General features: G+C 35.5%; 1 protein-coding gene across 34 annotated transcripts in view; it reads right to left on the minus strand.

The window, feature by feature from the left end:
• Window positions 1-14625, minus strand: part of cep350 (centrosomal protein 350) — a 50865-nt gene extending 36240 nt beyond the window's left edge. For all 34 annotated transcript variants that reach the window (XM_087264313.1, XM_087264309.1, XM_087264294.1 and 31 more), the window contains exons 1-10: window positions 14491-14625; window positions 12530-12612; window positions 9854-9950; window positions 9265-9308; window positions 8641-8755; window positions 7997-8153; window positions 6966-7516; window positions 6631-6744; window positions 3314-3436; window positions 1034-1150 (exon numbers count right to left, since the gene is read on the minus strand). In XM_087264313.1, the coding sequence (XP_087120439.1) occupies window positions 1034-1150; window positions 3314-3436; window positions 6631-6744; window positions 6966-7516; window positions 7997-8153; window positions 8641-8755; window positions 9265-9308; window positions 9854-9938 (1306 nt within the window). In that variant the 5' untranslated portion in view covers window positions 9939-9950; window positions 12530-12612; window positions 14491-14625. The remainder of the gene's footprint in view (window positions 1-1033; window positions 1151-3313; window positions 3437-6630; window positions 6745-6965; window positions 7517-7996; window positions 8154-8640; window positions 8756-9264; window positions 9309-9853; window positions 9951-12529; window positions 12613-14490) is intronic.
• Window positions 14626-15122: the final 497 nt, after the last annotated feature.

Consider the following 15122-nt stretch of genomic DNA (forward strand, 5'->3'; position numbering starts at 1 on the left):
ACATTCAATGTCTGGAACAAATCTTTTAAGATTTCATGATATTCCAGAAATTCAGTAAGCTGTGAGAACCCTGATTATACTGATTGGTTGATTATTAAAATCTATTTCTCTACAGTCCACTAAATGGTGGACCATGGTGATGTTGAACTTGACCTTTTTTTCTGGTTACCTGGGTCAACTTCAGCAGGTAGTAAGTTTGTAAAATAAAAAATGGTGCATGCAATATTTATGGCAGGTTTTGGTAAAAGTGTTGGTCATGCTGCTTGCAAAGGGACTCCGCATGCATTCTCAGACACTTGAGGCTTAAAACGTTTAGACCTACATCTCACAGTGACATCACTTGCTCTATTGAGTGCATGTGCATGAGAGTGCAAGTCTGCAGCCATACTCTATTGCATTTTGCACTACAGCAATAAAATTAAAGTGAGACAAACTGGGAAATGTTTCTATTTTTTTTCAAATTGAAGTTATAAAAAGGTAATAGATTGCAATAAACATGTCAACATGAGGCCATAACTGACTGATAAAGATATTAAAACAGACCACTTCATGTGTAGCTCGGAGTAGCTCAGTTAGACAAGTTGTTTGATGCGTGTGCTGAACCTTTTGACTACATGAGTTTGAATCCCGTTGATGACATGTAAATTATATTTATTTTTTCGATTAATTTTGGTTATATACTGTTCTGCTAGACAGATATTAAAATCAATAATGCTCACAATGACACTGACACCAAGTAATAATAATCTTTATTTGGCCCCTAATGGGCAGAGCCTATAAATTGGAGACAATGTATCAAAATACTTTGACATGACATTCCACCTCCTTGGCAAATGGCTGTTTTCAAAGCTTGTTAAAATGCTGTTTAAAATGAAAGGGCATTTTTGACATTAAAACTTTGATCTTATATGTCAAAAGATCAAGGTAAATTTGATTCCATGTGTCATGACCCCTTTAAGGTTACTTCAATTTTGTGCTCACAGCTGAGTTGTGTCTGTATGATGATGGCTGCAGAGATTGGCAGATATCTTACCTGTTCTCATCTGGGTCTCCGAGGACTGTGCCCGAGGCTCTCTGTGTAATCGCGGAGGAGGCCCCAGCATCATGTTCACCAGCTTCTGCCCATCTCGCCATGATGACGTGCTGATTGCTATGGAGACAAGTTACGTAGATGCCTTGAGACTACAGTTCTTCCAATAATTAATTGTACTTTTTTTTTAACAAGTATGATTAAGCCAGAAAAAATCTATGACAAAAGTAACTAATAATACACAGACTAAATAGCTTCTCTGAATCTCATTCCCACTGACGTTTAATTAAACCAAACCTCCTGGTAAAAATGATCTCTCTCTAGAGGAAGAAAACCCTGCTTGCATTTTATAACACAGACAGTGGGACTTTAAACTCGATGGCATTTACTTTAATAAATGAAGTTTATCTTACTGTGCATGAGTCATCTTTGCAGGTTATTATAAACAATATAAACGCCATCAACATCAATAAGTAATAAACATTTCTTAGCCTCTAAAATAGGTTTACTTTCATACTGACGCAATCAAAGCCAGGGAGAAAGAAAATATGAAACAATTTCAATGCCTGTATTTCATGATCCAATCAAATCTGGGTGGATCAAATCAAATACCACACTATATTATTTCCACAGAATATAATTTCATTTTAAAGAAAAAAAATTATCACATTATATTTGTTTAAAAACCATGTGAATGCAGCCATTTTGGGTTAGTGTTTTTATATATTAGAAAGCTAAAAATAACTGCTGACAAAGAATGACAAAGTTTTCATAGACATATGGAGGACCAGGAGTGCCGGTGTTACGGTTTAACTGGTGTCCCTTTCTTAACGTCACCCCTCAACTGTAAAACTTTTCTATACAGACAGTGATAATCCAGATGAGAATTTCTTTAACTGAAATCAGCTAAAGCTAATAAATCCCTAACATTGGAGTCGCTTCGCTAATCTTTAAACTTCCACTAAAATGAGCTATGGTTTTTGTCTCTGTCCAATGACAGCACGCTTTTCATTTATAAGCGAACAAAGATTTAGCTCAACCTGAAAGTTGATTGGTTGCTCCCATGTGTAAACTGTCCAATGGCATTTTAACTTGATTTATTTTTAAACTTGAGAAAACGCATGTAGCAAAAAGAAAAGATATGCAAATGGCAAATACGTTTTTACTGTTTGATTAATTAACGTTTTAAAACAAGAGTTAAATAAACATTTATAAAATTGTCTATTTATTAATTCTAACTGCTAATTCTAACACTACTTGTCCTCCATATAAATATATGCTTATCAAAAAAATTTATATTAATAAAAATATTGCAATTTATAAATGAAAAGTATTAATAAATCAATCCCTTTTTTCTTCCACACAAAAAAAATACAGTGTTAGGAATAATCAATACGCAAATCATTTTAGGAGCAGGCCCAGTAAACACCAAGTAAAATCTGGTCCAACAGAAACAAATCTTACTGTAGACACTCTTGTATTCAGTAACCCTTTATAAAACATCAAGTTAAACTGTTTCACTTGCTCAAAAATATTCTCTTTAGCTTGGCTTCAGGTTAAAAACTGAAAGCTAACATCTCAATAAGTGTACGCTCATCAAAAGAATTAATAAAATCTAGCTTAAGCAGCAGCTAAAAGCATTTGCACTTACATAATAAAACATACAAGTATATTTTGCATGCTCTTAATTGCGCTAAACTCAGAAAGACCCCATAAGAAAAACTAACTGCCAGTTCAGAAGTCAGAAGAGCACAGGGTAAACTAGCGGAGGGGTCAGATTTCACTTTTCAGTCCTCTCGTGAAAAGCCTGACACCTCTCCAGCTGTCAGCGAGGCCACAGCAGTTTGAGCTGGGACACATCAAGCATTCCTGCGTCACTGTGTCGCAGCAGCTATTCAGCTAATCTGCATGCTACACATTCTAGAAATTTCTGTGGGGATAAGAGACTTAGCTTGGGCTTGCAGACAGACATTAACAAACCCACACACACGCGTCTGTTTACAAGAATGCCCTGCAGAGAACAGGGCACAGTGACGCCAGCAGGTCAACAGAGGCTCAGCACAGAGCTGCCAGCTCAATTTGTGGCCACTGATGTCTGTTCAGTGAAGCATTAACTCCATTTTTAGTGCAGATTGTGATCTTCATATGCAAAGTTACAGGTAAACACTATTTTACTTTCATTTGCTTGAATAAACAGCAATTGTTTGCTTGGGAGACACACAGAGTGAAACAGACAGACAGCGAGTAAAAAAAAAAAAAAAAAAAAAAAAAAAAGACTCAGACCTGGTTTAGCATTTGAGTCTGGTGCAGAGGAGGATCTGTGGACTTTCCTAACAGGCTTGGATGGTTTCTTCTCTTTCACCTTCTCCCGTTCTCTAGGCCTCTGCTTTGGTTTTGTGCTCTGTGCTGTTAAAGGCAAAAGATTACTTTCGTTAAATAGTAAGAAATTATTTTGGTTAAATAGAGCTTAAACTATTGAAAACATCTTAGTTGATTGACGTACAGTTAAAAGAAAACTAAATACTAACATTTAATACTTGCGACATGTTGCATTGGCAAGTGGACAAAATACTTGAAATTCAAAATGAAAATAAAAACAGAAACAAAAACAAAAAGATTAACTAAAAATAAAATCACAACCAAAAAATTTTAATAATTACATACACAAGAAATTTAAATATACAAACACATGCTAATAGGTTGTTTTAACATGACTTCATTGAAGACCCACGAATATCAGATGGAGGACAGGAAGTAGTCATTCTACATAGGAATCACTATCAGAACGTCAAAATGTTTCTGTTTTATGATGTTTACAAATGTTGGCAAAAATAAGAAATGCCGAACAGTTTTATAGACTTCCAAAAGTTTTTGCTTATAAAATGAAGAAAGTTTAAGAAAAACGGTCAGAAAAATGGAAGAAAAGGCAACATGTAATAAAGATTTTTTTTAAAAAATCCATGTGTACAAACTTTTTTAAATGTGATAATTTGTTTGACAGCACCAATAAAGATTATATACAGGCCTAGCTGTGAATAAATTTATTAATGTTATATAAAAATCAGATCCAACACCACCACACTTATACAAAATCCAGGAGAATATAAATAATGTACCCTGCCATGTCATCGCTGTAATAAAATCTCTGTCTTGTTTTCAAAAATCCATGTCTTTACTGTTGTTTCAGTAGAATAAACAACCATAACGTCAACATCGAGAAAGGCAGCAATTTGAAGGTTTGTTGATGGTAAGTTCATCAACAGAACAAACAAGAAATGCAGGCTATGCCACAAAACTAGTTGTTATTGTGGAGCACTTTTCCCCCTTACATAAATAAATAAATAATAATGTAGAATATATGTATGCTTTCGTGATGTCTGGAAGATATCACAGGGAAAAACTATAGTAATTTATGAAAATCTTGTTTTGAACCACATGGTAAAGTGTATAATGTGTACAAACCTTTGTTAATGAATGCTACAGAATACTGTAGCATAGTAAACTGATAAACTCTGATAAATATTTTAACATTAGTGTAAACTGTGGTGCACGGTGATTATAGCGTAGAAAACTGAAAAAGAATAATTTGTTTATTACCACAGCTGTGTTGTACCACAGCAACACTATAATTACTACCAGTTTAATTCAAGTAATTATCTATAGTATATGCTTATAAACACTATAGTATTTTTCATGTAATGTAATTATACAGTATGTATTTACTCTGACAGGTAAATAGGTTTTATTTTAGTAGAAAACTTGATATATGGATCATGATATAAGGATCATGCCCAACATGTGTGCTTATTTTCTATTTATATCTCCTTTAAAATGTATGAATCATAAAAATACAGACTTTCCTGTATATCTCCCATTTAGTTTTTTTACTTTCTGCCCTCCATCTGAATTTCGCAGAACCACATGATTAAAAACAACCTATAGAAACTATGGTATTATATTGACCAGAGGTTCTCAAAGTGGGGGTCGGGACCCCCCGAGGGGCCGCGGGACAATGAAGGGGGGGGGGGGGGGGGGGGGTCGCCTGGTGATTTTCAAAAATCAATTAATTTTTATTAAACCTTAAGACTTACTGTATTTTATCAATAACCTACTAAAGAGAAAAAAATAGTCGTTTATAGTTACTATAAACTATATAGTTACTATAGTAGCTTATAGTTAATAGTTCTATTGGATTGCGACTTCTCTAGTAATTACATTATACTAAAGACACAGCAATACTGTCAGATGCAGCAGACTGATTTTATAACACCAGGTTCAATTTTCTAGCCCATTTACAGCACTGACATACATAAAAAAACAACAACAAAGAATAGACTTGGGTCTATTGGTGTGTGCGCGTCATTGCATACAAGGTTTCTGTATTTATAACCACCTCCTCAGAGAAAATTGGGGGTCACGAGTCACTGGCATTGTCATTTTGGGGGTCATGGGCTGAAAAGTTTGGGAACCCCTGATATAGACAACACTAAACAAAGCAAAAATAAGAATAGCCATTAGCCAAATATGAATTCCAGTAGGTTTGAGAGCATTAAGACAGACATTTGAATCATTCCCTTAAATAAACTGCTTGGTTCAATCCATTTAAGTCAATTCAAAACAAAGAGAGATGGTGCAAAAAGAAACATTTAAAATCAAACTTGATTTTGCTGTGATTCAAGAATCCTTATATAATTATAAAAAAAAAAATAAAATGGACTATGAAATAAATGCATGCATACTAAATTCCCTCCTTAATGACAACAACTCAAATCCATTGCAGGGCAACAGGGAATTCAGCTGCATTGTTATGCATATTACAAATGAGCTTGTTCTATAATGCTATTTTAAGGATCTGGGCAAACTGATGCAATCCTTCCAAATAACCTTGAAGAAAACAGTAAGGGCTGACATGAAAACATGTAACTATGGCTGTGGCAGTACGCCTGGAAACTCTGAGCCAATTAGGAGCATGCGAGACAACATCCAAGAGTCGTTTGGATTAAGCAGGCTTTTTGACCAAACTGAAATCCACTAGAAGAGCATGAAATCTGCAAGTTGTTTCAGCTGCACTTATTAAGACACTGCTTTAGCTCCTGTTCATTACTCATGCTTCCTGACACAGAGGGCTTGCAAAAAGTAACAAACACTTAAGCTCCTTCACAACAAATAATGAAACATTTAATTACTTATATTAATTCCATATGAACAAGTGGCACATTCACCACACTGCAATAAAGCTAAAATAAAGAGGATGACTCAAATGCAAAACATATTTGTAGCATCAATGATTAAGATAAAAACCAGAAAACTCGGTATGATCAAGATACTGTAACATTTTTGAGAGTACATTAATTATACCAGTCATGTTGTTTGAATGTGTTGTATTTCAATGGAGAAGATTATGATGTTTATCTTAGTCTTAAACCATTACAGGGCTCGACAATAAGGACTGCCGTTGGCCAGAGTGCGAGAAGCTCGGGACAGTAGACAGGATTGTTACTACCCCAATCGGGCTTGTGCTGCCATTAGGCCTATTGTTTCATTAATTTCTGTACTGACACCTTGACAGAAAGATCAACAATGAGAAACACTATGTATACCTGTGAGCTTTCGCGTCAGGTCTCTGTATATTTCTCTGCTTAGGTTCTGGAACTCCTCCTCTGCCCACACTTTCCCATCAGATGTGCGAATCTTAGTCTCACTGGTGTTGAAGCCTAAAAAACAAGAAATCGCAGAAGTCAGCTTACTCTCTCTCAACAACCTAATAAAACATTCAGCAGAAGCTTCTATATTTAGCATCTCAGAGTACACCTTTAACCCAGTATTCCTAGAGCAACCTGAAGTTAAGTGCCTCATTCAAGCTCAGTGGTTATAGTCCTAATGGGGATTGAACCCACTACCTTTCACTACCACATCATTTCTTTCCAGGGTTTACCTTTATAAATGGGTGCAGGAGGGGCTGGGGCCACCTTCCGAACTTTAGCAGTGGGTACTGCGGTATTGTATCCGGTTGTCCCAATACCCACAGGTTGCTCCAGGTATCCCAGAAGCTTGCTTCTCTCCTCCGTTTCCTCCAGATGTTTCTTCTGTCTGCGGATTTTCTCTTTCAGCTTCTCTATCTTTTCATCAGGCACACGCTGCCGCAGGCTCTCTAACCGTTGTGCAGAAGCAATTGAGCCCGGACTGGACGTCTGAGATGTGTTAGCCTGTAATTGTGTTCTGGGCCTGCCCTCTGACTCTAATATGGGTTGGTCAGGCTGCTGGATGGCGTTAAGAGCAGACAGATCATTGAGGTAGTGTACTGATGTGCTGTCTACAGCTGAGGAGTGCAGGCTGTCCAGGTCTGCGGTCTGCATGTCTCGGGTGTCACGCTGATACACCAGCTGGCTTAGAGTAAAATCAGGCTGAAGGATATCCACCTCTGTCGGTAACAAAAGGGCTTCTGGTTCAGATTGGGTGAGGGATACTGGCAGCGGAGATGCTTCCCTGTTTGAAGAAAGAAAAAAAAAAAACACGATTAAGCTTAAACTAAAGAGCATAGGAAAAAGATTTACTGGTAGTCATCTATACAGCAACACAACTGACAAGAGAAAAAAGCTGGTTTGAGAAAGGGTATATTGTGTTTTGGAAGTTATCCAAGCAGAAATTGTGGTTCCTTGTTTAAGTCATGTTTGAGACACAAAACTTGCACTCATTGACTTCTGCATATTCCAAAGCTTGTTCTGAACTTTTATTCTTTCCACATTTGAAGGAATAACAGGAAAAGAAATAATCAGTCAGACAGGAAGTAAGCAAATGAACCAAAAAATAAGATCTCCTGTCTTACAGTAACAGCTTTGAAAACTGGTGTAATGGGTCCTGTTCAATGTACATTTTTTTATTTCAGCTTTTGGCTACTTCCTTTTATTACAACAATCACTTTGTTATACTTCTGCATTAATCAATTGATTACTTTGGATCTTTTACCTGTATGAAGCGAGTGGTTCTCTGAATTCCACGGCACTGGGTTTCCTGGCATTGCTGTCCAAAGTGCTGTTCCTCAAGGGACTGCGGGAACTTTTGTCTGGACTGCGTCGACTCCGCGTTCTGGACTTGGACCCACTTTCCTCCACATGACGCCCGTCTGTAGCAAATACATGGAAGATGCAGTAACAATGAAACACCTTTATGTGATTACATGCATATTACATTTTCAAAAGTTTACAAAATGATAGACTAAAGAATGTATATCTGCACAAGAACAAAAAAACACATAAATAAATATTCATATAGTTAGATTACACAGTGATGAGGGCAGTTTGCTTCACGGATGACAAACCAATTCCTTTGATTAATCAAAAGAACATAGCTTACAAAGCAGTTTTTAAATTAGCACATGGCTCACGGAAAGCCTTTACTTCCATTCCTTCTACTCAAAAATGAAGCAACAACTGTTTGTGCTGTAAATATTTATGCAACTTCATTAACAGAATAATCAGATCATCAAATAATTTTTAAAACGCAACATATAAAAATCTAAATATTACACTGCATTGCTGTAGCTAAGGGATGCACAATATTCTCAAGTGGACTGCCTAAGTATGTTTTACAGAGGATGTGTCTCATCTCACCTCTGCGGCTTATTTTCCGACCGCCACTCACAGATGACTTCTTTGTGTCTAGCACGGAGTCCAGAAGCACTCCAGAGCCTGGTGATGCCTCTAGACGATTCTCAATGTGTCGCAACTGAGACAACACCACAATTAGCCATTCAGTCAACAGATCTCTGTACTCAAGGCGGTAATGCTACTATAAGCAATAAGTATATAGAATATACAGTACATTTGAATCCTACTTTATCATCTCTTTATAAACAGTTACTTATCAGTATCATTTTTTTTTATAATTTTTTGCTATTTCTGCACAGAATTTTGTAAAAATGTTTACAATGCAAAGCCAATTAGATCCACTAAATTGGTAAACAAAGGGAGTCTCTTATATATCTACTGAAGAGCAAAAAAAAACTTTACAAGCTGTATTGTCAACAATATTACTGAAATTAATAAAAAAAATGAATAACATAAATTTACACACATTTACACAAGTAAATAAATAGACTTAATGATGGGCTAAAAATCTGTGGGTTTGTGTGTGTGCATACTTTTAAGTACACATACCAAATTACAAAATATTTAACAAATATCTATTTCAACATCACAACTAGATGTGTGAAACACAGTTTAAGAAATACTCACGGCAGCTTTGGTCTGATTTATACAATTCCAGGCTTGAGATATCTCTGTTAAGAGAGGAACAATGACATCAGTAATTATGCAAACATGCTCACATGGATGTTTAAAGTATACACCAGTTCCACCAGGATTTTGCAAGGAAGATTTTTATTTTTTTATTTGGGCCTAAAATGACTGATTTTGTGATGGCTTTCTCAAACCTCAAGTCATTATTTGTGGTTTCTCCCAACGGTTGTTCTTCATCCCTGTCAAATGGTGGAGTTTTGGTTCCTTGTCATTGTCACCACTAGTTTGTTTGGTTTTAACTGTGCTGATGTATTAATTTGAACTGAATCGGTTTTAATTTAACTAGAGGTAGCATTCTAAATCTACTCTCCTGTTTGCCTGATATGCTGGAATGTTCCACACTCTGAAATATTGTTGTGGCTTTTCATTCTCTTTTCTCCATCTATGGTAAGCTGCTTTGACAGAATCTGCATTGTAACAAGCGTTACAGAATTAAAGAGGACTTGACTTCAATTCTTGCGATTTCAAGAACTATTGGAGTTGCAAACTTTTGGAGGGACTGATAGAGTGACACAGCTGTACAAACCTCTCCTGTTGTCTTGCCCAGCAAAGGGAGGCTGGGAAGGGACAGAGGCTGGTGGCCCCGCCTCACTTCGCAAGCGACTCCACATCGCTATGCCAACCTAAGAGGAAAGGGGGAAAACAGGCAAACAATGTGAGAGAAGCAATTATCTTGTCAGCATCTGCTGTCAAACATTGCTTTCATTGGCAATGACTTGTTGCTTAGATTTTGGCCTTAAGTGGCACTAACACACATGACTTCATTCCCAGTACGCTTTGTGCAAATGGAGGCTCTAAATTTGACCAAACCACAAATTCAAACAATAGATCCTGAGATAGATTGATCAAAGCGTATCACTTTTATTTTCCAAGTCTCACCCAGAGGCCTCGGTTGTCCCTTCAATGTGGTCTAAAAAAAATAGTGTACAATTTGCTAAAATGCCTGAAGCCCAGACATATGATGGCCTCAGAGCTTTTCATTTAAAAGGCAATACCATTATAACATGGAGTCCCTGTCCTTGTATGTACCCCCCAAGCAAACAAAATCAATGGCCTATTTTTGAATAAAAAACATGTTTTGTGGAAATAGTCCACAGCACCGTGACAAATGCACTAAATATTCCAAAGGGACACTGAAATCCCCCCCTCTGTTCGGAACCTTGAATTTTAATGTATTAATAATACATGAACAAGACATATCTCAGCGGCCTGTATGAATATTTCATTGGGGGAACTACGCTGGAAAGCAGGTACAGAGTCATTTAAACACGTTCTACTACTTTTTGAAGAGCTGTAAATGAGGTAACGGCGATGCTAAAACAGTTTGGAATGAGGAAAGGAAGATAACTTTCAAATCAGAATGAAAGTCATTTTATCTTTCAAAAAATGCATAAAACAGACTTGTAAACAATTCATCTGTGCATGTTTTTATTAATTTCATTTACAAGTGCCATAACAGAACGTTCCAGTAAAATGTTTGATGAACATCTTAAATTCTACACAGACTTCATTTATTCATTTTTGGTAAAGTTGTAGAAAAATAAAGAAGCAATACAGCGTATGCACATAATCAGAGTGAAATTACCTATATTCATTTCATCAGTTGTTGACTCAGGGAGGCAGATAAGCTGAATGCAAGATTATAGTCGATAGCAAGTCAGGTTCCAAGTCAATATCCAAAGAGAAGTGACATTTCATGAACTGTTCATGCATTTAGAAAACAGATGAATTTTCATTTCATGCTGACTATTTTTAGACCACCAATAGGACACCAATTAGTAATACTTTCAGTTTTTTTAAAAAGCGACAATTCACCCAAACTCCACTACTCACTCTCATCTCATGTCGATCAGATCTTTATTCTTTATTATGCTTCCATTTAGCACAAAATAAAACATTAAGCAGAAAGTCAGAAACTTTTTTTTCATATAATGAAAATGTTAGGTAACTAAGACTCATTCTGCCTAATATCTTGTGTGGTCCAACGAAGGAATCAAGAACATCAAGAAAATGACAAATTCTATTGAATCCAGCATGAAGAAACACCTAAAAATGTTTGCAATTCTGTACTGAGAATCTGATCATTACAAACAAACAACTACTATGTCTAGTTAATGACAAACTCTACTAACATATAGGTGAATAACATGTTGGTGTCTCCATCGAATGTAATTTATAACATTAATTTTAGATACTTTGTTTTATATAGCACCTGAAAATTAAATCCCACCATATTGAAGGAAATACTGTAATGTTCTGCGTTTATTCAGTGTATTTGATACTGATAAAAAAGAAAAACATACACAGCATACAGGTATGTATTTATTTACTTGCATAAATGAATGAGTTATCGCAAGTGTTTATAGCATAAATGATTAAACCCTTTAGCTTGCAGATGCATAAAATCAGTTTGCAAGATAATGGCAGAGTAAAGATTTAAAATGTATTTGTACTTTAATGTCATAATAAACCATTTATTTTTCTATATAAACTACATTTACAATGAATTATATATAACATAGTGGTAGATTCTGTTAAACAAACATTTGATCCTATTTGCACAAACAAAATAATAACAAACAGAATAGATTCTAATAGGTGGGAGAAAACTTTTTATAGGTGTCTGACATGTACGCAAAGATAAACAATTAAATCCCTTTTCCAATTATAGTGGCAACATGTGTGTGAGAGGTTTCCAGGGACTATAATAAGGAATAATAACACCACCTGTGACTCTCACCTGTTCATAAAAGACATCCAGATCAAGAGCAAACTAAATAAGTGCTTTGAACTGAAGAAACTGACAGAAACTTTATATCTCATCCAATTATTTTTGTTCATCAACACTGCTCAGAATAAGGAATCAAAGCTCGCTTTGAAGCCCAAAATAGGGAAATAAACTTCAAAAGAAAGCATTTACATCATCTCCAAAACTCAAACATAAACTCTAATCTCACTTTCTGTAACTGTATAATACAAACAATGATAAGACAAAGAAAGTTCTCTCTCAGTTTCAATTTCATATCATATTTTGGGAACTGAAACTTCATCTAACCGCAGGACTGTTTAGTTCAGAGATTATCGTTTCAGTTTATGACTGCTCACATTTAAACAAATAATGAATAATACTAATTAATATGACTAACAAGCTAAAGGAACATGCTGGATCTTCAAGCACAAGGTATTATGAACCAGGACTTACTTTCCAGCAGCTTTATTCAGACATGAGTCCACCTGGTCTTCGGGTCAGCTGGACACATTGGACAGCTGGCGGTTCTGCCACCTCTACCTGCACAGAGACATTACGGTATAGTTGTTTTTACATTCATGCATTTGGTCTGTTTCCTATAAATAAAGAATTCTTTCCCAATTTTATATAGGGAAATCATATTAGCCGCCAATGGCTATCAAAGTAAAACATTATAAACCGTTAAATATTGCTAATGTTGTTTGGAAGACATACCTGCAATTTCAGAGCAAATATTCACAGTAATAGGTATATAATAATTATCAATAATCACAGACCAAATAAGCAGCACTGTAAACAATATAGGGACCGTGTCACAAGTTTCCATTAGATTAAAATTATTATTTTAATTAAAACATTTGTTTAAAGAAGAAGCAAGAAATGAACCATTTAAATTATTATTTACAGGATATGCAAGAGTTATTTAGAAGAAATGCTGTTTATTTTCTACTTTTAACATGAAAAACATTGAAAGTAATTTACTTTATTTCCAAAAGTGCAAGTTATTTATTATCACTTTTTATAAGAAAAATAGTGACTGTTGATTTTAGGTAGTGCGCGTTTAATTTCAGTTGTTCAACACTGATGTTCAACAAATAATCATAGACAGTAGACAGTTTGTGTTTCCTTTTTTTTTTTAAATCAAGTAATGCACCCTTCATACAGAAATATCTCACTTGTAATATGTGAGCACATTTACTGTACAAAACCTGTCAGTGAACTATGAGGGCAAAACAATTATATAATTAAATAAAATAATCGTTCATTAATCATAATCAAATTAAAATGTTCAATTAATCGAGATTTTAGGCCAAATCCCCCAGCCCTAGTCACAAGTGTTTAAAAATGAACAAATATGCAAATCAACTTTACCTCCTTCACAGAGACCTAGTAGAAAAGGTGACTTTACAGATATAAAATTCTTTGTTTATTAAACTCATTCATTAATTCATTTTCTTGTCGGCTTAGTCCCTTTATTAATCCGGGGTCGCCACAGCGGAATGAACCGCCAACTTATCCAGCAAGTTTTTACGCAGCGGATAGATGCCCTTCCAGCCGCAACCCATCTCTGGGAAATGTTTATTAAACTACCACCTTATAAATCAAACAAATCAACCTGGAAAAGCTCCAATTTGACGCTGAAATAAAAACAGCTATTAACAGCAATCGATTAGCCTCCAAATAATCCCTTTTGGAGCTATTAGCCTTCCTTCTGAATATCATTGTGAAGATTAAAAAAACAAAACAAAAACATGACAGACCAGCAGCATCAGCTGAGAGATCAGCTGACAACACATTCAAATTCAAGATAAAATCTCTATCTGAGGCGTTTAAAGGGTTGTCGGTGGCCTCAGTATATTTTCTCTGCTTTGTTAGAGATTACTAGAGCTGAAACATGCCTTCAGGGGACAAAAAGTACATAACAAATATCATATATAATAAGGAGGTAAGAATAACGAACACGTTTATGTGTAATACAGAATAAAAACAACATTACTTTCGCGAACCAACATTATATAGGAGACGTTGATATTAAATATAACGTTAGATATAAAGGCGAGTAATAAACAAACAAACCTAGCGTAACTTAACTAACAGTTAAGGACGCATAATTGTCAATCACACAAATACGATTTAAGATTAAATACCTTATTGAAGAGGAATCAAACGGCAAACTAAATCACCCACACAACCGACAAACCGTGTGTTAGACCTAACAATAATCTATCTTTGACAGTTTTTCAATATTAAAACATAAATTCCGGACTGCGTTTTTAAAATCTCTGACGAAAGTTATTGCTAACAGCTGCTGCTAACCGGCTAAACCAGTGAAGCTCGCGAACAAACTTTTTTCCGTTTCTAAGATGAGGTTGTCTTTCACTACGCGTGGATGTCAGAATGTAATTGGTTAATACCTACCTAAAAGTGTATTGTATCCACTGCCCGCCTTTTGGTGTGTGTTTCCCGGCTTTAACGATGAGTTACCACGGCCGTTGGCTAGATTTGACGGTCCGCCATTATCCAAACAACTGTTCCAGGAAGTTCACGTCGAAGAGAAACTCGCGATACTTCCGTAAAGAAAGATTTTTTTGTCTTGGCCGTGTTTGACATCTAGTGCTCACTAGTGGAATTACAGCAAAAACATTCTTTGATCTTTGAGACAAGGGACAGGAAAACAGCATTATATATTTCACCCATTTTGTCATCAGCAAGCACTGATGTTATTTTTATTATTGCCACTTTTATTCATTATTACATTGCTTTTGTAATGTACCTATATAATGCACTTAATATAATAATAATAATAATAATAATAATAATAATAATAATAATAATAATAATAATAATAATAATAATAATAAAAGTCCAAAAATATGGTGAATTGGGTAAGCTAAAATTGTCTGTAGTGTATGTGTGTGAATTAGAGTGTATGGGTGTTTCTCAGGGTTGCAGCTGGAAGGGCATCTGCTGCGAGTTTTTGGAATGAAAAGATTTGTATTAAAATCGTTTGTGTTTAATATTCCTTCGTTTAAATGTGTATTACATG

The sequence above is a fragment of the Danio rerio genome, chromosome 8 (assembly GCF_052040795.2).
Source record: "Danio rerio strain M-AB ecotype USA chromosome 8, GRCz13ab, whole genome shotgun sequence".
Classification (NCBI taxonomy): Eukaryota; Metazoa; Chordata; class Actinopteri; order Cypriniformes; family Danionidae; genus Danio; species Danio rerio.